This window comes from Rhinopithecus bieti, unplaced genomic scaffold (assembly GCF_001698545.2).
Source record: "Rhinopithecus bieti isolate Rb0 unplaced genomic scaffold, ASM169854v2 scaffold_11380, whole genome shotgun sequence".
NCBI classification, from domain to species: Eukaryota; Metazoa; Chordata; class Mammalia; order Primates; family Cercopithecidae; genus Rhinopithecus; species Rhinopithecus bieti.
The window spans coordinates 1,245,982-1,270,468 of NW_016807225.1; the positions used below are offsets into that span (position 1 = coordinate 1,245,982).

General features: G+C 40.1%; 1 protein-coding gene across 1 annotated transcript in view; it reads left to right on the forward strand.

Moving 5' to 3' along the window:
• Positions 1 to 24,487, forward strand: part of YLPM1 (YLP motif containing 1) — a 75,329-nt gene that overhangs the window by 15,417 nt on the left and 35,425 nt on the right. Inside the window, exons 2-5 of the mRNA XM_017880508.1 lie at positions 271 to 507; positions 2,263 to 2,442; positions 3,503 to 4,494; positions 20,075 to 22,192. Of these exons, the coding sequence (XP_017735997.1) occupies positions 271 to 507; positions 2,263 to 2,442; positions 3,503 to 4,494; positions 20,075 to 22,192 (3,527 nt within the window). The remainder of the gene's footprint in view (positions 1 to 270; positions 508 to 2,262; positions 2,443 to 3,502; positions 4,495 to 20,074; positions 22,193 to 24,487) is intronic.

Sequence of the window (24,487 nt, forward strand, 5' to 3'; positions counted from 1 at the left end):
AAAAAAAAAAAAAAAAAAAAAAAGAGTACAAAAGCATGTTGAATTAGTATCTATGGTTTAATTTAAATGTATAAATTTGAGGGAGGAACTGAAATTTTTCTGTAGCCTGTGTTTAAGGTCTTGTTAACTTATTTGTCTTCCTCAGTCTAGCTTTGCCTTTTCTTACATATAGACACATGAACACAGACATAAAGATAGCTCCTTGTCAACACCAAGTTGCAGAGATACATGATTGTCAACAAGAATTCTCAAAAATTGTTTCTGTTGTAGGAACAGCAGCAGTATTGGTATCGACAGCACTTGCTCAGTTTGCAACAGAGGACAAAAGTTCATTTGCCAGGACACAAAAAGGGTCCTGTGGTAGCAAAGGATACACCAGAGCCGGTAAAAGAAGAAGTTACAGTACCTGCCACCAGTCAAGTTCCGGAATCTCCTTCTTCTGAGGAGCCCCCATTGCCACCTCCAAATGAGGAAGTGCCACCTCCTCTCCCACCTGAGGAACCCCAGGTAACCATATAATTAATTGTTTAGTGTTTATTAAATAATTTAACTTTTTTCTGATTCATTTATGTATACTTTTATCATAAATGGATATATATTTTTGTTTTTTAAAGTACCTAGAAAGTTGCATTTGAAATAATCAGATATCTGTTGTATCAGGTTTATTTATTTATTTATTTTGAGACAGAATCTCGCGCTCTTGACCAGGCTGGAGTGTAGTGGTGCGATCTTGGCTTACTGCAACTTCTGCCTCCCAGGTTCAGGCAATTCTCCTGCCTCAGCCTCTTGAGTAGCTGGGATGACAGGCACTCACCACAACGACCGGCTAATTTTTGTATTTTTTAGTAGAAACGGGGTTTCACCGTGTTGGCCAGGCTGGTTTCGAACTCTGGACCTCAAGTGATCTGCCTGCTTCGGCCTCCCAAAGTGCTGGCGTTACAGGCATGAGCCACCGCGCCTGGCCTGTTGTATCAGGTTTAGAAAAGGAAATTTTTCCTAGTTTGAGTGAAGAATTAGATACTCTTCTGAATTGATTACCTCTAAGCACTAAAGGAAGATGCCAGCATATGTTCATAGTGACAGTACAGGGCAATAGTTGAGTGCTTGAGCTTTTAGAGTCCAGCTACCCAGGCTATAATTCAGGTACTGCCACTTGCTGGTAGTGACTGGGCAAATTTGATAACCATTCCGTGCTTCAATTTACTTCTCTGCGAAATGGGTGTATTCAGTAGTAGCTATCACATAGAGGTATTGAGGCATTAAATGTGATAATGTCACTCCTTGTCACTCAGCATAGTGAGTGGCACATGGGAGGTTCTCATATTGGTCCAAAGGTCATTGTTCTCCCAAGAGCCTTATATGAAGGGTTTATCAAACTATAATGGTTATATTGTAGTCCATCGGTGAAAAGTGACAAAAAAAGAAAGGGATTTCTCATAGAGTGAAAAGGTCTATAACTTAAGGTTCACTTGTTTTTGTTTTTTGAGACAGGGTCTCACTCTGTCACCCAGGCTGGCGTGCAGTGCTATAATCTCAGCTCACTGCAGCCTCAGCCTCCCAGGCTCAAGTGATCCTCCTGCCTCAGCCTTCCAAATAGTTGAGACCCCTTTTCTTTTTTCTTCTCTTCTCTTTCTTTTCTTTTTTCTTTTCTTTTCTTTTCCTTTTCTTTCTTTTCTTTCTTATGGAATCTCACTCTGTTGCCAAGGCTGGAGTGCAGTGGTGCGATTTTGGCTCACTACTACCTCCGCCTCCCAGGTTCAAGTGATTCTCCTGCCTCAGCCTCCCAAGTAGGTGAGATTACAGGTGCCCGCCACCACGCCTGGCTAATTTTTGTATTTTTAGTAGAGACGGGGTTTTACCATGTTGGCCAGGCTGGTCTTGGACTACTGACTTCAAGTGATCTGCCCGCCTTGACCTCCCAAAGTTCTGGGATTACAGGTGTGAGGTGTGGCGCCCGGCCTGGTACCACTTTCTACTAGGAAAATTGTTGTCATATTTAGGAATAATAAGATTATTATTCTAGTGAAGACTATGGAATTTATAAACTCCTTTGTATTAGTGTCCGTAATAGTATACATAGAGCTATGTGTTTTATCTAAAGATAGAATAACTGTTCTCAATCCAAAAAGAACTAAAGATAACTGTGTTTGACAGTTAGATGTTTCTGAGTTGTACGGATTCTGGACTTTATAATACATTTATAAAATATTTTTGGTTGCTGTTTTATGACTTACATAAAGATGTGTCCTCTTTTATCTTTAGTCTGAGGACCCAGAAGAAGATGCCAGGTTAAAGCAGTTGCAGGCTGCAGCAGCACACTGGCAGCAGCACCAGCAACATCGAGTCGGTTTCCAGTATCAGGGAATAATGCAGAAGCACACTCAGTTACAGCAGATTCTGCAACAGTACCAGCAGATTATACAGCCCCCACCGCATATACAGGCAAGTGCTTCCGTAGTCCACAAATAGGAAGTTGCCCCAAGACATTGAAATGATTTGTTATTCTTGAAAGATTTAAGTGTGAAAAACAAAAGATATCAACTGTTGACAATTAATTGTTTCCCAAGGGGTGCCCAAGTTCTGCCACATTACCTGGGGGACTGTGGAGGGATGGGTTATAGTAGAGTTTCCTGATCATGTCAACCCAGGCCAGATGTTAGCTTACTATTGCTAAGGGTCTTAAGAGCTGGGGATTTTTTTTTTTTTTTTTTTTTTGAGACGGAGTCTCGCTCTGTCGCCTGGGCTGGAGTGCATTGGCCGGATCTCAGCTCACTGCAAGCTCCGCCTCCTGGGTTTAGGCCATTCTCCTGCCTCAGCCTCCCGAGTAGCTGGGGCTACAGGCGCCCGCCACCTCGCCTGGCTAGCTTTTGTATTTTTAGTAGAGACGGGGTTTCACCGTGTTAGCCAGGATGGTCTCAAACTCCTGACCTCGTGATCCGCCCATCTCGGCCTCCCAAAGTGCTGGGATTACAGGCTTGAGCCACCGCGCCCGGCCAAGAGCTGGGGATTTTAACCATATAGTTACAGGTTAACCTGTGTTTTGCCTATAAACTACTACAGTAACAGATAAGCAAAAAGGCCGAAAACAGCCATCACAAAAAAACCTAAGGAAATATACCATAAAAGATAAAGTGACTTAGGTACTTGTTTGTCTTGTATCTTTGAGGTGTAATGTTGTGTCTGTATATCTATAATAACAGATCATTTTTCAAGTTCTTAAAATTATCCATATTAAAAACTTGAAAAATACTTATTGCTAAGATAGGTATTTGCTTTATTGTTTGGTTGGTTTTTCTAACTCTGTGGTAAGTCGTGTAAGCCAAAAGAAGGAAGAAGAAATCATCTTCACTCAAAGAACTTGACAAACTTATTCTTAGCCTCCTAGTCGTTAGTGTTCTAATTTCCTAAAGTGTCAAATGCCCTTGATTCATCAAAATTTTAATCTATGATTAATTCTCTTAATATGAATATTTTGAAATAGTTTTTATCCTTTTATTTGTAGACCATGTCTGTAGATATGCAGCTGCGGCATTATGAGATGCAGCAGCAACAGTTTCAACATCTTTACCAAGAATGGGAGCGAGAGTTTCAGCTATGGGAGGAACAACTCCATTCCTATCCTCATAAAGATCAGCTTCAGGAGTATGAGAAGCAGTGGAAAACATGGCAGGGACATATGAAAGCCACTCAGAGTTATCTCCAGGAGAAAGTCAATTCATTTCAGAACATGAAGAACCAGTATATTGGGAACATGTCAATGCCACCTCCTTTTGTTCCATATTCTCAGATGCCTCCACCTCTACCTACAATGCCCCCTCCAGTGTTGCCTCCTTCATTGCCACCACCAGTGATGCCCCCTGCCCTCCCTGCTACAGTGCCACCACCTGGCATGCCCCCACCTGTTATGCCACCTTCTCTGCCAACCTCTGTTCCCCCACCAGGGATGCCTCCTTCTCTCTCTTCTGCAGGGCCACCTCCAGTTCTCCCCCCACCTTCCCTGTCTTCTGCAGGGCCACCACCAGTTCTTCCCCCACCATCTCTCTCTTCAACAGCACCTCCACCTGTCATGCCCCTCCCACCATTGTCTTCAGCTACACCTCCTCCAGGAATACCTCCCCCTGGAGTTCCACAAGGGATACCTCCTCAGTTAACAGCAGCCCCAGTTCCACCAGCCTCCAGTTCACAGAGCTCACAAGTTCCAGAGAAACCTAGACCAGCACTGCTTCCTACTCCTGTGTCTTTTGGTTCTGCCCCACCCACAACTTACCATCCTCCATTGCAATCAGCTGGTCCATCAGAACAAGTGAATTCAAAAGCTCCTTTGAGCAAGTCTGCTCTGCCATACAGTTCATTCTCATCTGATCAAGGACTTGGGGAGTCTTCTGCTGCTCCATCTCAGCCAATCACTGCAGTGAAGGACATGCCAGTGAGATCAGGTGGCCTGCTTCCAGATCCTCCTAGAAGTAGTTACTTGGAAAGTCCAAGAGGCCCAAGGTAGGTCTGCTTTTTTCTCTCTTTTTTTTTGGTTTGGCTATGTTATTGATTTAGGCTGTTGGGTTCTCAATGGTATAAAAAGCTTCATTTATACAATTTTTATACTCTCTTTCTACTTATATTGTCTGCTTGTTAGACATCATGTATGAAATCTAGAAAAGGTAACATGCCCCCATTTCTTTGATGTCTGCTTTTGTCCTGTCTGTAGAGATTACAGTCCAGAATGAATGTAGTATTGTGGAGTAATGCTTATCATTTTATATTGACTTAGTAGCTTTAAAAATAATATTAAAGTTTATCTTTTTTTGCTTTTTCATTTGACAAATAATTGAATTAGCAATTACTATTTGTTAGATAATTTGTTAGTTGTTAGAGATAAAGATGAATAAGCCAATATTCTACTGGCTTGAGGCAATTAAATTTAGCATAAGTTAAGTAGGACTTTTATCCATTCAGCAAATATTTAAGTTCCTGCTCTTGTGCTTAGAGCAGTGAATATAACAGAACGCATAAAATTCCTGCCCCCATGGAGCTTACATCCTTTATTTTTTTCCCAGTTAAGGAGATACTTCTGTTTTGCCAGAACCACATATTTAGAAAGAAAACAAATTGCTGGTGTGTAAGTTTTTTCTCTTTACCTTTTAAAACTCTTAAGTTCATTTTTTCCAAGTTTGTAAAATAGATTTTCTCCCCAAGTTGACCTAAATGATAACTTTTCTATGGAAATTATTATTTTTTGAGGCAGGGTCTCACTTTTTCACCCAGGCTGGTGTGCAGTGATGCAATTATGGCTCAGTGCAGCCTCAACCTCCTGGGTTCAAGCAGTCCTCCCACCTCAGCCTCCTAGGTGGCTGAGACCAGAGGCACGCACCAACACATCTGGCCAGTTTTTTAAAAATGCTTCATAGAGATGGGAGTCTTCCTATGTTGACCAGGCTGGTCTCAAACTCCTGGGCTCAAGCGATCCTCCTGTCTTCGCCTCCCTGCCTGCCTTGGCCTCCCAAAGTGCTGGGATTACAGGCGTGAGCCACCACACTCAGCCAGAAAAATACTTTAGTCAGTTTTTTTCTCAGTTGGGAATTGTAATAGAAATGCATACTTCTTATGCAAAATTCAAACATTACAGAAAAGTGTAGAAAAAAGTGAAAGTCACCTAATTCTACCATCTGGAGAGAATCATTTTAAAAATATATGTTACAAAATGGGATCATACTGAGTAGATTATCTTGTAACTTATTTTCCACCAATCTGCATATTGCTTAGATTTCCATCTCAATGGATCTACATCATCATTTTTTTTCAACCTCATTTTAACATTTGAAAACAAAATATCTTTTATTCCCCAAGTTTATAATTCTGAATGCAGTGTGGCACAAAAAACTCCACAATCAAAGTTAAGAGAAAGGGGCAATTAACATGAATTCCTCTGTGTACCAAGAAGCCTTGCTGGAGACTTTACACACATTATTATCTCATGGGAGTTTTCTCAACAACCTGTGAAGTAGGCAGATTATTCTGTACTTACCCTTAACAAACTGGCACTGAGAGGATTGGGTAACTTGCTCAGTCAGGATTATTTAGCTGAGTGAGTAGAACCCCATTACAGGTACAGTTGAGTCTGGGGGGGGTCCCCAAAGCAAAAGTACTATTTAAGCACTGTTTACTGCTGTGATCCAAGCCTATACTGTCAGTGCTTATTTGGTATGTGTATCATCTTGATTTGAATTCGTACTTATCTCCGGGAGTGAGCATTGCCTTTTAGATCTGGTGACTAATTGGCTGTCAGAGAAGTACATTCTTAATACCTCATGAAACATACATTTCCTGCTCCCTTGATTTCTGTCATGTTAATATTTTCTCTCTTTGCCTACTAAATCTTGGCTGTGTGAATTTAGGACCTATTTTAAGTTTTTTCTTACTTCAGAAGAAAATAACTTCTGAAGTTAATAATCTCAGTGCTGGGAGGATATTAGCAATTATCTAATATTATATCCGTCTACTGCAATGCACATTTGTATTCTATTTCAGTTTGTCACAAATGGGTCTTGCACATATCTTATTTATTCCTCTTAGTAATATCAGGAGGTAAATAAATACATAAGAAAAACTGAGATTCAGAGGTTGTAAATACATTGCCTCATATAACACAGCTAGTAAATGGTCGAGATGGGATTAGAATCCAAGGACTTCTGATCCACTTTAAGTCCATTGTACTTTCTGTGATGAGCAGTTGTATACTTGACATTGGCATTGTGATAAGGAACACTACCATATAAGTCATTGATTCTAGAAAGTTTGTTTTTCACATTGAACCTAAATGTGATTCTTTAACTTTTATCTGTTGATTCTAGATTTGCCTCTGGAGCAACACAGAATGAATTATCCTATCCCTCTTCTACAGTGTGTCACTACGGTTATTTAAAAACTATTACCCTCGTGTCTCCCTCACCCTGCCTTACCCAGTTTGCTCTGCCAATCACAACTCAGATTCTTTTCATCTTAACGTTGGTTCTAACCTCCTCCTCTTGTACTGCTCACTGTCCTTTGAAGGGCCTTTGGTTTGTTAGCCTCCTTCAGAATGAACACTTACTTCAGATGCAGAGGACCATGGGCCTAGTACCAACTTCATTATAAATAATGTGCTTATATTGTATAGCTTAACAAATTGCTTTCTTGTTTGTTTTTTCCAGCACTCTCACAGTGTTGACTCTTGTTGAGCTTAACATCAATCTAGCTTCCCAGGTCTTTTTCACATTAGCTTTCATTAAGCCAAGTCGCTCTTATCCTGAACTTGTGTGGTCAGTTTTTTGTTTTGTTTTCTTGTTTCTTTTCTAAGGCTTTACATTTCTTTTTAGATTTTTTTCTAGTTAGGTTTGTGCCATCATTTCAGTCTGCTGAAATCTTGGTGAATGATTATATTGTTTTAGGGATGTGATATTGCTCTTCAACATTTTCATCTGCAGCTTTGATAAGGATGACTTTTTAATCCTTGAATTGGATCCTGCTCACATTATCCACCTTGTTTTGAAAACCTTTCCCCACACTAGTTTATGTCATTGCCATTTCAGTCACCCCTCTGCTTCTTTTGCTCACTTAGCCCTTATAGAGTATAGTTTGGGGCTGTTACCCAGGCATAGTTATTTTTCTCCAGTGTAACTAGATAAAAAATCAGTGGAAAGCTGGTTAGTCAGTGAACAAGACTGAAGTAAGAATAATCTATACTATTAAGGAAACCTGTGAACTTCTTTATTCCTAATTCAGATTTTGCTATCAACATATAACTGATATGGTAAGCCACTTTTTTTTTTTTTGATAATCAAAGCTAAGTAGAAAAGCAAGCGTTTAGAACACAGCTAAACAAATTTACTGATAACATGCTGTTACAAATAAAGTACTGTAAATGGCTTTGAGCTTCTGCAAAATCCAGATTTAGGCTGCTTTCTAAAAACGAGATTTCTGAAAAGTCACGTGACAAAACTGCATGACATGTAAATAGCATGTCACGTTGTTGAGCATCTAGGGGAGCTGTTTTGACACTGTGTGTATCATTGGATTCACTCAGTCTTCCAGAAGACTACTGTTGCTCCAGCAAACTGTCATATCAGTGGATGTTGGTTTTCCAGGACCTTTTATTTTTCACATATAATAAAACTTATTGAAAGGTAACAGAGAAGCACGCAATTTTAAGTGTTCAGCTTAGTGAATTTTCACAAAATAAAGACACACATTGGCCAGGTGTGATGGCTCACACCTGTAATCCCAGCACTTTGGGAGGCCGAGGTGGGCGGATCATGAGGTTAGGAGTTCGAGACCAGCCTGGCCAATATGGTGAAACCCCATCTCTACTAAAAAATACAAAAATTAGCCGGTGTGGTGACACGTGCCTGTAGTCCCAGCTACTTGGGAGGCTGAGGCAGAAGAGCTGCTTGAACCTGGGAGGCGCAGGTTGCCTGAGATCATGCCACTGCACTCCAGCCTGGGAGACAGAAGGAGATCGGAATCGTGTCAAAAAAGACACACGTGGTATTACTACTAGATCAAGAAATAGGAATCACTAATGCCCAAGAAATCTCCCTCATCCCCCTCAGTTGTTTTCTAATACCCCAAAGATAACTGTTATACTGAGCCATAGATTAGTTTTGCCTATTTTGAACTTTATATGCATGAAATAATACCGTACGTACTCGTGAGTCTGGCATCTTTCACTTGACATTGTATTATTGTGAGAGTCATCCACATTGTGTGTAGTAGTAGTTTGTTTATTCCCATTCCTGTGCAATAGTTCATTGTATGAATATACCACAATCTGTTTCTCCATTTTAATATTAATGATCATTGAAATTTTTTGGTTATTATGAAAAGTGCTGCTGTGTGTCTTTTGATGCTGTATGTGTCCCTTTAGATGTATGTGTTTGTTTGTGTATGTTTAATTTTGTTTGGATATCTATTAAGGATTGGAATTGCCTGATTATAGAGTATTTACATGTTCTGCGTTAATGGGTATTGTTAAACATTTTTCCAAAGTGGTTGTTTCAGTTCATACTCCCACCAGCAGTGTTTCAGTGTTTCAGTTTTTTTGCATCCTTATCAACACTTGGTATTGTTAAACTTTTAGGATTTAGCAATCCTAGTGGATGTTTAGTGGTATCATGATAATGGATTTAATTTACATTTCCCTGATGACTAATGAGGTTTCACTTTTTTCATTTGATTATTGTTCATTTGGATTTCCTCTTTTATGAAATGCTGATTCAAGTCTTTTTCCCATTTTTTGACTGGGTTTTATGTCTTACTGATTTTGTAGGAGTTCTTAGTATATTCTGCACGACAGTTCTTTGTCCATTATATGTATTAGAAATTTCTCACTGCAGGACTTTTTATTTTCTTAATGAGCACTTGAATGTAAATGCTGCAGACCGGGCGCAGTGGCTCACACCTGTAATCCCAGCACTTTGGGAGGCCGACGCGGTCAGATCACTTGAGGTCAGGAGTTTGAGACCAGCATGGCCAACACGGCGAAATTCCATCTCTACTAAAAATACAAAAATTAGCCAGGCATGGTGGTGTGCTCTTGTAATCCCAGCCACTCGGGAGGCTGAGGCACCACTTGAATACAGAGGTGGAGGTTGCAGTGAACCGAGATCAAGTCACTACACTGCAGCCTGGGCGACACAGTGATAGAGCGAGAGTGAGACTTCGTCTCAAAAAAAAAGTAAACTCTGCAGTATAACAGTTTGATTTCAGTATACTAGAAAAGTAATCTTTACCATTTACCTTTTAGGTCCAATGGACCCTTTTTATTTTAAAGTTTAAAGTAATTTTACAAATAATTTACAGAATATAAGAATAAAGGGGCCAGGCATGGTGGCTCACATCTGTAATCTCAGCACTTTGGGAGGCCTAGGCGAGGGGATCACTTGAGGTCAGGAGTTTGAGACCAGCCAGGCCAACATGGCAAAACCCCGTCTCTAGTAAAAATACAAAAATTAGCTGAGCATGGTTGCGCACACCTGTAATCCCAGCTACTCAGGAGGTTGAGGCATGAGAATTGCTTGAAACTGGGAGGCAGAGGTTGCAGAACTGCGCCACTGTACTCCAGCCTGGATGACGGAGTGAGAGTCTGTCTCAAAAATAAAAACAAAATAAAATAAAGGGATAGCGAAAAAATGTTAAAGACAAACTCTTCTCATCCATTAAATTTGGGCACACAAACATTTTAAAAGATGAAATATTTCTGTCACATATACTTTTAGCAAATTGAGATGGTCCAGGTTCTTGTCACAAAATATGTGATAAGATAAGGTTCATCCTGTGTAATAACTAAGTGGATTACTGCACCACATTTTCTTTCTGTTCTTAGAAACATATTGTCAGCTGGGCATGGTGGCCCACACTGATAATTCCAGCCCTTTGGGGGACTGAGGCAGGAAGATTGCTTGAGTTTAGGAATTTGAGACCAGCTTGGGCAACATAGTGAGACCCTGTCTGCACAAAAAGTAAAAAATTAGCCTGGCTTGGTGGCATGTGCCTGTGGTCCCAGTTATGTGGGAGGCTGAGGTGGGAGGATTACTTGAGCCTCCCACGTAACTGGGACCACAAGGCAGCAGTGAACTGTGCACTGCACTCCAGCCTAGGCAACAGAGTGAGATCCTGACTCAAAAAAAAAGAAAAGTAATCCCAAGGCTATAAATATTATTATTTACTTTTTCTTATGTCTTTTATTTCTTTAACCTTTTATTTTTAAATCAGTACTCTATATAGAACTGATTTTATATAGTGTGAGGTAGGGATCAATGTTTATTATTTTCCAAATAACTATCCAGTTCACTCGAACACCATTTACTGAAGAAGTCACCCCTACTACTTTGCAGTGACTTCATCATAAATCCAATGTTAAATGTGTTTGTTTCTGGACTCTCCATTCCTGTGGTCTATTTGTCTGTCTTTGCATTAATGCCATATTGTTTTAATTACTGTAGCTTTACAATAAATTTATCTGTTAGTATAGGTCCTCCAATTCTGTGCTTCTAGATGAGGGATTGGCAAGCTTTCTTTCTCTTTTTTTTTTTTCTTTTTCTTGAGATGGAGGCTGGTTTTGTCACGCAGGCTGGAGTACAGTGGTGCTTACTGCAACCACTGCCTCCTTGGTTCAAGCGATTCTCCTGTCTCAGCCTCCCAAGTAGCTGGGATTACAGGCATGCACCACCATGCCTGGCTAATTTTTGTATTTTTAGTAGAGCTGGAGTTTCACCATTTTGGCCAGGCTGGTCTTGAACTCCTGACCTCAGGTGATCCACCTGCCTTGGCCTCCCAAGGTGCTGGGATTACAGGCGTGAGCCATTGTGCCCGGCCTGGCAAGCTTTCTATAAAGGGCCAGATGGTAAATATTTTTAGGCCTTGTGGGTCACATTTGGTCCCTGTTAAATATTTTTCTTTCTTTTTTTTCTATTTCTTTTTTTTTTTTTTTTTTTTTTTCACATTTTAAAAAAATTTTATTGAGACAGGGTCTTTACTCTGTTGCCCAGGCTGGAATGCAGTGGCAGGATCACAACTCATTACAACTTTGACCTCCTGGGCTCAAGCATTCCTCCCACATCAGCCTCCTGTGTAGCTGGAACTGCAGGCGTGTCCTGCCATACTTAGCTACTTTATTTTTTGTAGAGGTGGATCTCCCTATGTTGTCCAGGCTGGTCTCGAACTCCTGAGCTCAGGCCATCTGCCCGCCTTGGCCTTCCAAAGTGTTGGGATTACAGGCATGAGCCACCATGTACAGCCCTTTTTTTTTTTTTTTTAAACCTTCAAGAATGTAAAAAAGATCACTTTTAACTGTGTTTGGAACATAGACCATAGTTTGCTGACCCCTGTTCTAAATTGTCTTGATTATTCTTATTAGAATCAGCTTGTCGGTTTTCAAAAACCTGCTGGAATTTTGATGAGCATTGCATAGAATCCATTGACCATTTGGAGGAAGAATTGAAATCTTTATAATATCAAGGCTTCTGATCAGTCACAACTACGTTTCGACTGGCTTTAGGATTGGAATTGTGGACTTCTTCCATTCTATAGCTGTCTTACTAGAATTAGTAAGGGACTGTGAGTGCTATAGGTTTTCTTTATATTTCCATTTGTTATGATTGTTCCTGTTTATAGTGATTACTTATCTTTGGGAATTTTAATTTTAGGACCTTGGTTATACATATTTAGAAAACAGGTGCTATTTCACATGAAAACAAAACGGGAAGGAATTTTAATTCCAGAATTTCGTATCTTGTAATTCCCATGGTTTGTTAATTTTAGTATGTTTCTGCAAATAGTAGAATACAGAAAATACCTTCTTTAAAAGTATTTGTATAACTGCATCATACCTCTTAGGTTTTACATTTTAGAGTTTTATATCAAATTTTGAAATTTTATAATTCTAAGGTATTTATACCTAGTTTTAGGGGTTTTAAAGGGAGTGTATAACACACTTTACAAATAAACACTTTCTAAATACTTAAAACAAATATTTGCTTATTTTTCTTTTCATCTGACCAATGTACAATGCATGCGTTTTTATGTGATTGTATTTAGTGAATTTATGTAATGTTTCTACTATATTTTAAATACATGTTTTTATATGTCAAAAGGATCATAGTATTTCATTATATTGATTTAAAAGTGGCTTATTTTCATACAGATTTTAATATGAGTATCTCTTGATATATTTGTTAAAAAGGCTTAAAAGGTCTCCAGTTTTATAAATGAAAATGGTTTTGAGTCTGTTATTTTGTACATCTTTGAACGTTGAAAATTTGAAAGTCCAGTAATAGCCAGGTGCAGTGGCTCATGCCTGTAATCCTAGCACTTTGGGATGCTGAGGCAGGTGGATTGCTTGAGCTCAGGAATTTGAGACCAGCCTGGGCAATTTGGTGAATCTGTATCTCTACCAAAAATACAAAAATTAGCCGACCCTGGTGACATAAAAAATTAGCCAGGCATGGTAGCGGGCACTTGTGGTCCCAGCTACTCGGAGGACTGAGGTGGGAGGATCGCTGGAACCCAGAAAGTCTAGGCTGCAGTGAGCTATGATCACGCCACTGCATTCCAGCCTGGGTGACAGAGTGAGACCCTGTCTCAGAAAAGGACAAAAAAAAAAAAATCAAATAGTGATACATATTTACCATTTATATGTAGTGTTGAAATTGTATTTCAGATGGTTTCAATATTTTCTGGCCCCCAGAATGAAAACAAAATGATGGGCCTTGGCTGTTGATCAGCAATTTGGTCTGAAAACAAAGCACCCTGCCCTTTCAACTCTTCTGCCATGTCCTCTTATCTGCACACCTTTTAATGCCTTCTAATTCCTTTGTCCTTTCCTCTGGGTTTTACACATGCTCTTTTCTTTGTCTGGAATTCCCTTCTTGCCATTCTTTGCTTTATTTATTCCTATTTTTCCTGCCCTGGAACAGCACTTCAGTAATTACAGATCGGGATTCTTTAATGCAGTCAGACATTGGGAATACTTTGGATAGCAAGACAAATATGTTCCATATTTATCAAATTCTGTTCTAATTGTTGAGTTAATTGTCTCACTCTTCCTGTGGACAGTGAACTCCTTGAGGTTAGGCATGACTCTCTTTTTAGCACCAGCACATTACCTGACAATCAGTAGATGTTCAATAAAAGTGGCTTCTTCCAAAATGTCAGTCATGGATAAAATTCTCAAGGCATTCACAATTTTGTTAGGAGGGACTTTGCTCATACTTAGAATTTGATTAGAATACTAGATAACATGTTGATAAGGTCTCTCATGGACTCTTGTACATTGTGGAAGATAGTCTTAATACATAGCAAATGACTTTATACAACTTTCATCTGATATATTATTGAGGCACTTTGAATTAATAAGTGTAATTCCAAGAAAGGAACCAAACCTTCATAAGCCCTAAAGTGGCATACTTTTTTTCCTTCTGTAAATATATACTCTTCATCCTTACTTAGCATTGTGATATATATACTTTGACAAGTTCCTGGTCACCTTCTTTCCCCTTTGCCCATTATAGCTCTGCCAAACCTTCACTACTTCACATAGACCATCTACTCTAGTGCTGCTTTCTTGATGTTAGCAAACGTTTTTATTTTGCATTATATTTATAATTTAGCTTCCTGCCTCACAGGAAATCAAGTCTACCTGTCAAGCTCAGTAAAACATCTCACTTCTAACCCTTAGTTGTACTTACCATGCTTATCATCTTGTGGTCTCAGGAGAAGCAGCCCTTCTGATGAGGGCTAATCCTCTTTCTGTGCCCTTTAAAGAGATAACAGTTTACATTTTTATCAAAGTGATTCATATGCATGATTTAAAAAAATTGGGCCAAATGGCCACCCACTGCCCCATCCCCACACCCCCCAAATGTTTTTTCCAGTGGCATCCTTTTTTAATTATTTAGCTGTTTCTTTTGGTCGCCATCTTCATAGCACTAAATAATTATGCTGCTCTTTTCACGACTTACACACTTACACATTTTAGATATTATATATTTATTTAACTGTCCTGAAAAATAAAGTTTTCATTCTTCCTCGACACTCTGCCATATGGGTGTTAACTACAGCATTCCCCTTGACGATCTTCCAGAATGTGATTAGCTATTTATCGAATCTCATGGCTTCCTGTTACCATTCAGTCCCTCTATTTCCTGGAGGGCATGCTCAGGTAACTTGCTAAGGAAATGTGGGTGAGGGATAAATTTTCTTAGTCATCCTGTATCTGACAATGTCTTTATTCTAATCTCACACTTGCTTGCTAATTTGGATATAGAATTTGATGTTGGAGATAATTATTCCTCAAAGTTTTAGGATCGTTGTTCTGTTTTCTTCTGTCACCTTGTGTAGGTGTTATGCCGTTCCGATTCTTTTCCTATTTTGGTGACTTGCTCTCTCCCAAACTTAAAAAATCTCTGGTATTCTGAAATTTCAGTGTTTTTTGTTTTCTTTTTTTTTATTTTTTTTGAGACGGAGTCTTGCTCTGTCGCCCAGGCTGGAGTGCAGTGGCCAGATCTCAGCTCACTGCAAGCTCCGCCTCCCGGGTTCACGCCATTCTCCTGCCTCAGCCTCCTGAGTAGCTGGGACTACAGGCGCCCGCCACCTTGCCCGGCTAGTTTTTTGTATTTTTTTAGTAGAGACGGGGTTTCACCGTGTTAGCCAGGATGGTCTCGATCTCCTGACCTTGTGATCCGCCCGTCTCGGCCTCCCAAAGTGCTGGGATTACAGGCTTGAGCCACCGCGCCCGGCCTGTTTTCTTATTTAGTTTTATTATTAATTGTACTGAGTACTCAGTATGCTGGACCCTTTCTATCTAGAGATTGGAATCTCTTAACTGTGGGATATTTGTTTGTGCTATTTATTCATTAATTTTTTTTCTCTCATTTGCTGTTTCTGGAACTCTTCATTATTAGCAGGATTTTGGATCTGTTGGATTGATTATCTTTGTGTCTTTTATCTTACATTTTGTTATATTTCCTGAGATACTTTAACTTCTAATCCTTTTGTTGTATCTTTTATTTTGAGAATTGGAAAAATTTTTTTTGTGGTTCTTTTGGTGTTGATCTTTTTTATAAATAGCACATTGTTCTTGATTTATAGATGCAGTCTCTTTAAGAATCTCTCTGAGGATAACAATTTGAGTTGAAAGTTCTTTTCTGCTTTTTGCATTCTGTTTTCTCCAAATTCAGATCCTATTTATCTTTAGTTTTTCTTTCATGTTGGACATGTTCCTCAAATATCTAGCAATCCTTGGCTGTCCATTTATGTTTAAGCATGGAAGACACTGACAAACTGATTGGGAGCTCTGTGTGTATGGGAGGGGCTTGTTACCTGTCACGTTTCTGCTTTATGTGAACAGGGTAAGGAACTGTCACTACTCCTAGGGGACTCTCAAATTCAAGGATTGAAGAGACATTCAGCCTAAGGAAAGGCTGGTTGATAGTTCTGAATATAGATTTACATATTTTTAGCCCCAAGTTTTACTCCTTTCCTTCCCTAGCACCCCCTAGTGCCTGAGAATCCTGACCCTCTTTGATGTTCTCTGGGCAAGCCCACCTCCTTTTGATTTTATCCCCTTCTGCCATCAGTACTCTAAACTGTGACTTCTTCCTCCTCTGTAAGTTACCGCTCATATTTGTTCTTTGTCTTTCAGAAGTTACAGACAAGATTCTCATCTTCTGATTACCCCCTCTCTCTGTTTATTATGGGTTTGTGTATTTTTAAGTTCCTTGCAATGAGTTTGTAAAAGGTCAACTCGGCTAGGCTGAACTACATTTCCCAAAATTCCCTTTCTCTCTGTCCCTCTCTCTCTCTGCCTCTTTTTTTTTTTTTTTTTTTTTTTTTTTTTTGTTTGAGACGAAGTCTCACTCTGTCACCCAGTCTGGAGTGCAGTGGCACCACCTCGGCTCACTGAATTCTCCACCTCTTGGGTTCAAGTGATTCTCCTGCCTCTGCCTCCCGAGTAGCTGGGATTATAGGCGCACACCACCATGCCCAGCTTAAGTTTTCTATTAGTAGAGATAGGGTTTCACCATATTGGCCAGGCTGGTCTCAAACTCCTGACCTCAAGTGATCCACTCGCCTCCGCTTCCCAAAGTGCTAGGATTGCAGGCGTGAGCCAGTGTGCCTGGCCGCCTTTCCCATATGTTTCTGATTAAATTGGGTCACAGGGAGATTTTCACGCCTAACATGAGGCATTTATTCCTGGACAACCAAAAACATTCTAACTATTTCCCCAGAAGAGCACAAAAAGTCGTTTTCTTTGTCTTTAGGATAATATTAGTTCATCCTTCTACCTGACTCACATTCCCTCTTTCATGTTCTGTAACTTAAATACTGAAATAATAAAGTTAACTATTAACACATATTATGTTAGATAATAAGGAAGAAAACAAATGAACCAAAAAATATTTGGTTAATACACACACACACACACACACACACAAACACATATATATATTTAAACACATATATATCAAATTAAGGAAGAAACACTTGTAACTATTGTAGTCTGTATTTCTACAATAGTCATGTGGTCATAGCTGGTATGTATGTTCTTCCACTACTCATTCCATATTCCCTTTGCTCTAAATAAGTACCTCAGCCGGTGCTGATTCCTTATCTGATGGGGTGACCCAGGCTTTCATTCTTGAAAGATACGGGCTATTAGCAGATTCTTTCTGAATTAGTTGTGCTATTTGCAGTTCTACAAAACCCTTTGCAATTTTCCATGGACTTGAATCTCAGTACATGGGAAATACTAAGAGATGTCCTAGAGGATCTCTTGCATTTCGGACGTACTCCACTTCACCTGTATTGTGTGGTAGTAACCCAGATTCCCCTTGAAGGTTAGGATCAGTCATCCCCAGTGAATACAGTAACCCTCTCTCCATTGCCTCTTGATTTGAAACTTCCGAATAAAGTTGGGGTCTCAACTTCAGGTTAGTGGAATCATTTGTTGTGTCCCCTAGTGGAAGTATTCATCTCTTTGAAACTAGACATTTAGAACAACAAAGCCTAAAGTCACAGGGATAGGAAATAAATATTTTTCCAACACTGAATTTATTAGTCTTCATTGATTTCCCAAAGAAATGAAAGAAAAAGCCTCCTAGCACTCATTAAAGGCATGAAAGGCATCACTGTCTACTACTCAGTCATCTAAGCCAGAAACCTTGGAATCATCTTAAATTCTTCTCTTACCCCTATCATTTTATTTCTACTGGTGACAAAATCTTATCAATTCTACCTTATTTTACATCTCTCACTTTTATCCCCTCCTCTGCATTTTCATATCAGTCATTGCCTTGGGCTAGGCATCACCTTCACTTATCCACATTGTAGAGATAATCTTTAAACTTTTGTTTCTGTCCACTGTTTTTCTGCTAAAGCAATCTTTTAAAAATCAGACTATATTTAGTGGTTCTAAGTGCTTATAAGGTAACACCAAACTCCTTAACCAGCCGAATTAATTTATCTGGTATTATCGAGATCCAAGTCAGATGGCTTTAACAAGTTAGAAGTTTATTCTCTCTTAGGACTTAGATGATGGCTCAGGAATCCAGTTCCTTCTGATTTACCTGATCCTGGATATTTCACCACCATGTCATAACCAGCATGAAAAAGGAAATAGTGAAGAGGAGGATGTGCTCTTTCCTTTAAGGGGACAACCCAGAGGATGTGCAAATCATTTTCACTCTCAGCTCCTTGGCCAAAACTTGGCTGCCAGTTCTAGCTGCAAGAGATATTGAGAAAGAGAGTCCCTTGTGTGGAGAGCCTTGTGACTAGCTGAAAACCGGAGGCCTGTTATTGTAGATAAGTGGGGAATGGGTATTGGAAGACCACCAGTAGTCTCTGCCACATGAGGCATACACAGTCTTCTGGAGAGTGATCTTCGCTTACCTCTTTATTTTTTAGTGTGCTGCTTTTCCACACTTCCCTCTTTATCAGCTCTCTTGACTCTGTTTCCCCTTTGCATTAGCCATGCTAAACTATTTGCACTTCCAAACATGCTCTGCTGATACAAGTTTCTCTGCCTTTCCTCATCTTGTTTCCTTAGCTTGAGGTGCCCTTGCCACATACTTTCCTCATCTCCAGCTCATTCTGTCAGCTTTATTTCAGATAATTTGTCTTTCAAGACTCAACATAGGCCGGGCACGGTGGCTCATGCCTGTAATCCCAGCACTTTGGGAGGCCGAGACGGGCGGATCACGAGGTCAGGAGATCGAGACCATCCTGACTAACACGGTGAAACCCTGTCTCTATTAAAATACAAAAATTAGCCGGGCGCGGTGGCGGGCGCCTGTAGTCCCAGCTACACGGGATGCTGAGGCAGGAGAATGGCGTGAACCCGGGAGGTGGAGCTTGCAGTGAGTGGAGATCGCGCCACCGCACTCCAGCCTGGGCAACAGAGCGAGACTCCATCTCAAAAAAAAAAAAAAAAAAGACTCAACATAAGTCTCTCCAGTTCTGTTGTCCTTATTATATACACATAGACTTGAGACATTACACCTCTTAGTACTTATTTACACTTAGATTATCTTTATATTTGGTTGTAAACTCTTTGAGGGCACAGATGATATTTTATTCTTGTATCTCTTGGATGTAATGTAATGCCTGACAGATAGGGGATGTGTTATCTCTTTACTGGATAAGAAAGTGGGTTCATAACAAAAATAACTGTGCAGACTTTTTAAAATGTCAGAGCCTACTCTTAAGATAGGGTTGCTGTTTCTTTTTTTTTTTTTAACTTTTTTCGATTGAAATGTTAGTGCCAGCTCTAACAATATAATCATCCTGTATTTTCTTGTCTTTTCATATTTAGTTTTTAGTTACAATTTAATTCCAGAAGTGCTCAGTTATGGAATTTGATAATTTTTTTCTCTTTAAAATGAGTATGAGTGCCCTTTCCTGTTCTGCCCCCTAAGGCAGCAGTAATTTATAATTGCTTTTTTTTTTTTTTTTTTTTTTGAGACCAATGAGTCTCGCTCCTTGTCACCCAGGCTAGAGTGCAATAGTTGATCTCAGCCACTGCAACCTCTGCCTACTAGGTTCAAGTGATTCTCTTGCCTCAGCCTCCAAAGTAGCTGGGATTACAGGCACCTGCCACCACATCTGGCTAAATTTTTGTGTTTTTTTGTTTTTTTTTTTTTTAAGTAGAGACAGGGTTTCAGCATGTTGGCCAGGCTAGTCTCGAACTCCTGATCTCAGGTGATCCGGCCATCGCTGCCTCCCAAAGTGCTGGGATTACAAGTGTGAGCCACTGTGCCTGGCCTGTAATTGCTTTTTAACTGTTCAGTATATCAGTGACTTGCTGCAGGAGATGTGTTATAAATTAGATAATACTGACATGATGTCCAACAGCTGTCCTAAGACCTTCTGAGCACTGCCACCTTAACATACTGGTTTAAAGATATTGGTGACTCAGGATTTATTTAATGACTGAAAAGAGTCATTGTTGTAAACAAATTCTGAGGCAAGAGTGCCTTAAATATTCTTACATGGAGAATTTTTTTTTCTGCTTTACTGTCTTGAGTAATATCTTTTGTTTTACTTGTAGATTTGATGGTCCTCGAAGATTTGAGGATTTAGGGTCAAGGTGTGAAGGACCGAGACCCAAAGGGCCTCGTTTTGAAGGAAATCGCCCCGATGGGCCAAGACCCAGATATGAAGGTCACCCAGCAGAGGGCACTAAAAGCAAATGGGGAATGATTCCCCGGGGGCCAGCATCTCAATTTTATATTACCCCCAGTACATCCCTAAGTCCTCGACAGAGTGGACCACAATGGAAAGGCCCCAAACCAACTTTTGGACAGCAACATCAGCAGCAACCTAAGTCACAAGCAGAACCTCTTTCAGGAAACAAAGAACCATTAGCAGACACCAGTAGTAACCAGCAGAAGAATTTTAAAATGCAATCAGCTGCATTTTCCATTGCTGCAGATGTAAAGGATGTCAAGGCGGCTCAGTCAAATGAGAATCTAAGCGACTCTCAACAGGAGCCACCTAAAAGCGAAGTCTCGGAGGGGCCCGTAGAGCCTTCTAATTGGGACCAGAATGCTCAAAATATGGAGACTCAAATCGACAAAGCCCAAGCTGTTACTCAGCCTGTACCCCTTGCAAATAAGCCTGTACCTGCTCAATCTGCTTTTCCTTCAAAAACAGGGGGGATGGAGGGAGCAGCAGCAGTAGCAACATCATCATTAACAGCAGATAATGATTTTAAACCTATGGGTGTTGGTCTACCCCATTCAGAAAACAACCAAGATAAAGGCCTGCCTCGGCCAGATAATAGAGATAATAGATTAGAAGGCAATAGAGGCAGTAGCTCATCTTACAGAGGTCCTGGGCAAAGCAGAATGGAAGACACACGGGATAAAGGTCTAGTAAACAGAGGTCGCGGCCAGGCAATCAGTCGAGGCCCAGGATTGGTCAAGCAAGAAGACTTTCGGGATAAGATGATGGGTAGAAGAGAAGACAGTAGAGAGAAGATGAACAGAGGAGAAGGTAGCCGGGACAGAGGGTTGGTGAGGCCTGGAAGCAGTCGGGAGAAAGTGCCAGGTGGTCTGCAAGGGAACCAGGACAGGGGTGGAGCTGGCAGCCGAGAAAGGGGACCACCTCGGAGGGCTGGCAGTCAGGAGAGAGGACCTCTTCGAAGGGCTGGGAGTAGAGAGAGAGTACCACCCCGAAGAGCTGGGAGCAGGGAGAGGGGACCACCTCGAGGGCCTGGCAGTCGAGAAAGGGGACTGGGAAGATCAGAGTTTGGTCGTGATAGAGGTCCATTCAGACCAGAACCAGGAGATGGTGGGGAAAAAATGTATCCATACCACCGAGATGAGCCTCCTAGGGCTCCATGGAACCATGGAGAAGAGCAAGGGCATGAAGAGTTTCCATTAGATGGTAGAAATGCTCCAATGGAACGAGAAAGACTCGATGACTGGGATAGAGAGAGATACTGGAGAGAATGTGAACGTGACTATCAAGATGATACACTAGAGCTCTATAACAGAGAGGACAGGTTCTCAGCACCACCATCTCGGTCTCATGATGGAGATAGGCGAGGCCCTTGGTGGGATGATTGGGAGAGAGACCAGGATATGGATGAGGACTACAATAGGGAAATGGACAGGGACATGGACAGGGATGTGGATCGGATTGGAAGACCCATGGATATGTATGATAGAAATTTGGATAATGAGTGGGACAGAGATTATGGGAGACCACTGGATGAACAAGAATCACAGTTTCGTGAACGGGATATTCCATCTCTTCCACCTTTACCGCCCCTCCCACCTCTTCCACCTTTGGATAGATATCGGGATGATAGATGGAGAGAAGAAAGAAATCGAGACCATGGGTATGATCGAGATTTCCGTGATAGGGGTGAGTTGAGGATTCGAGAGTATCCAGAAAGAGGAGATACATGGCGGGAAAAGCGAGATTATGTTCCTGACAGAATGGACTGGGAAAGAGAACGATTGTCAGACAGATGGTACCCATCTGATGTGGATAGACATTCCCCCATGGCGGAACATATGTCCTCCTCACATCATTCCTCAGAAATGATGGGGTCCGATGCAAGCTTAGACTCTGACCAAGGCCTTGGAGGGGTAATGGTTCTCAGTCAGAGGCAGCATGAAATCATTTTGAAAGCTGCACAAGAACTGAAAATGCTTCGGTAAGTTGACTCCTTCAGATCATTTCTTTTAATAAAAACCACATTCAGACTGCTCTTTTTAAAGTGATATATATTTGAATGGAATCATTTTACTTCAAGTTCTTATCACATACTTTTAATTTATATTTCTGGTCATTCGGTGCTGTTTTAGGGTTAGGATGGGTATTTAGGAACTGTGTTAATGATAAACTTATGCCCTAAGATGTGAAAATTGACTGCTCTCTTGGCCTTCATAGATGTGTTGCTGGCATGCCATGCCTGTGCATGTTTCAAGTGTCAAACTTCAACTTTTCATTGCTCTGGATTTCACAGGGTTCATGTGTAACCTTCATTTTTTTCCAGTAAGCAGTTTGTTCTTTGGTATTAGATCTAATAGACTTTCTATTCACTAATCATTGGTATAACTTTGGAAAGTGCTGTATTTTTCTTTGTTGAAGCTAAGAATGGTTTGCTTAGGAGCATCCTCAGATTTGTTTAACTATTGATGCTTTCTTTTGGGGATGTTTTATCTTTCATTATAACTAAAAGCAGATATTTCTCCTTGAGGATGTTACTTGTTTCTACATAACCAAATGTTTTCTTTGTGAAATGGAAAATAGGATTTCTTGACTTACAATCAACTATGTATAGGTATCTACATAATTTTCCTCTTTTCCTGTAGTAACATTAATAACAAAAGCTAACATTTACTGCATGCTTACTCCGGGCCAGGAACTGTACTAAGTGTGTTGTATATAATAACTCATTTAATCCTTAAACCAGCTGTATCTTGGGATAGGAATTTAGAAGTCAGTGACAGATTGCAAGCTTTTTTAAAGCAATTTTTTTGAGAAAGTCAATTAATGATTAGGTTTTGATAGATTCCAATGTATTATATTTCTTCCATTTTTCAATTCTGGTTTACATTTGTGGATCTTACCAATAAATTATAACTTAAACTTTAGAACTAGGAAAGAAAAATATGTTGAAGAAAAGGTAATGATGAAAGACCAGGTACGGCAGGTTTGTGTGGTCTATAGCTGAGAGGTTTATTTTTTCCAGATTACTCATGAAGAAAATGTGGAAAGCATGCTATAGAATATTTAGCTACTACACTATTCACTTTTAAGTTATAGACACCTTTAATTTTAATTTAACACCTACCATGTAACTGGGCACTTGCTAATAATTGAGTGTATATATTATGTCAGTCTGTCTATCTCAAAGGCCTGCAAAGATAAGGTAGTATTATCCCCACTTCACAAATGACCCTAAAGTTCAAAGAGGTTAAGTTCACTTGGCTAGTAAGTGGCAAACCCGGCCTTTGAACTCAATCTGTCTAAAACTCTAAAATCTGTGTTGTTTATGGAGCATACCAAGCTGATTGGTGGTGTTAAGCTGCCAAGGTTTCTTTCTTTTCCTTTTGAAATTTCTTTTAATTCGTTATTGCTTTGCATGGCAATGCTGGACAAAAGGTGCTGCTGCTGCGTCATCCTTTTTTTAAAGCTTTCTAGGCAACATGAACATAATTAAACAATATATAGGGAGTGATGGATAATGTGGTCATAGCCAAATACAAGTAGTTTATGTTGTGTCAGTGTACAGTCATAAGGAGTATTGTAAGGGATGTGATGATGGGATTTACCTGAGCCGTAAATAATTTTACATACTTGACCCTTACTTTGTGGTCCCTTGTTTGTGAACCCTCATTTGGGTCACTTACTTTAATGTAGGGAGAAAATTATAAAAGGTCTTAAGAAGTTGTAGTGAATTTTACCCATGTTTAAGGTAATTTTACCCATGTTTAAGGCATTGTGAAGAAAAGTAAAAGTATTTTCATCAGAAATTTAAAGAAAAAACTGAAGGGTTACGTAATTATCTTCAGGAATGTGAAATGTTGTTTTTAAAGGTATGGACTGACAATTGTTCTCACCGTCTACAGCAGGGGCCATAAATTAAAATGTCCCCAAGAATCAGATAACAAAAATGAGTGAAAGTGGGCCAAGTATAACTCTGTAGAGTATGGTGAAGACTGTGACAGGTTATTTCATCTAACATGGGCAGCTTCTGCTGCACTCAGCTGATCGTTGGCATGTGGGAATGTAGGCCTAGTGTTACCATATCTCTTTAAGATTTGAATTTATATATGAAAAATTTTGCTTTGTAAATATGACAGCTAATTCAAATTTTAAAACTGATGTGAAAGCCACCTTTTAAAAACATTTTTAGGCCATATTTGGCCCATGGGCCACCATTTTGCAACCTCTGGTCTAAAGAGTTGAAAAAAATAAGCCGGGCATGGTGGCTCACACCTGT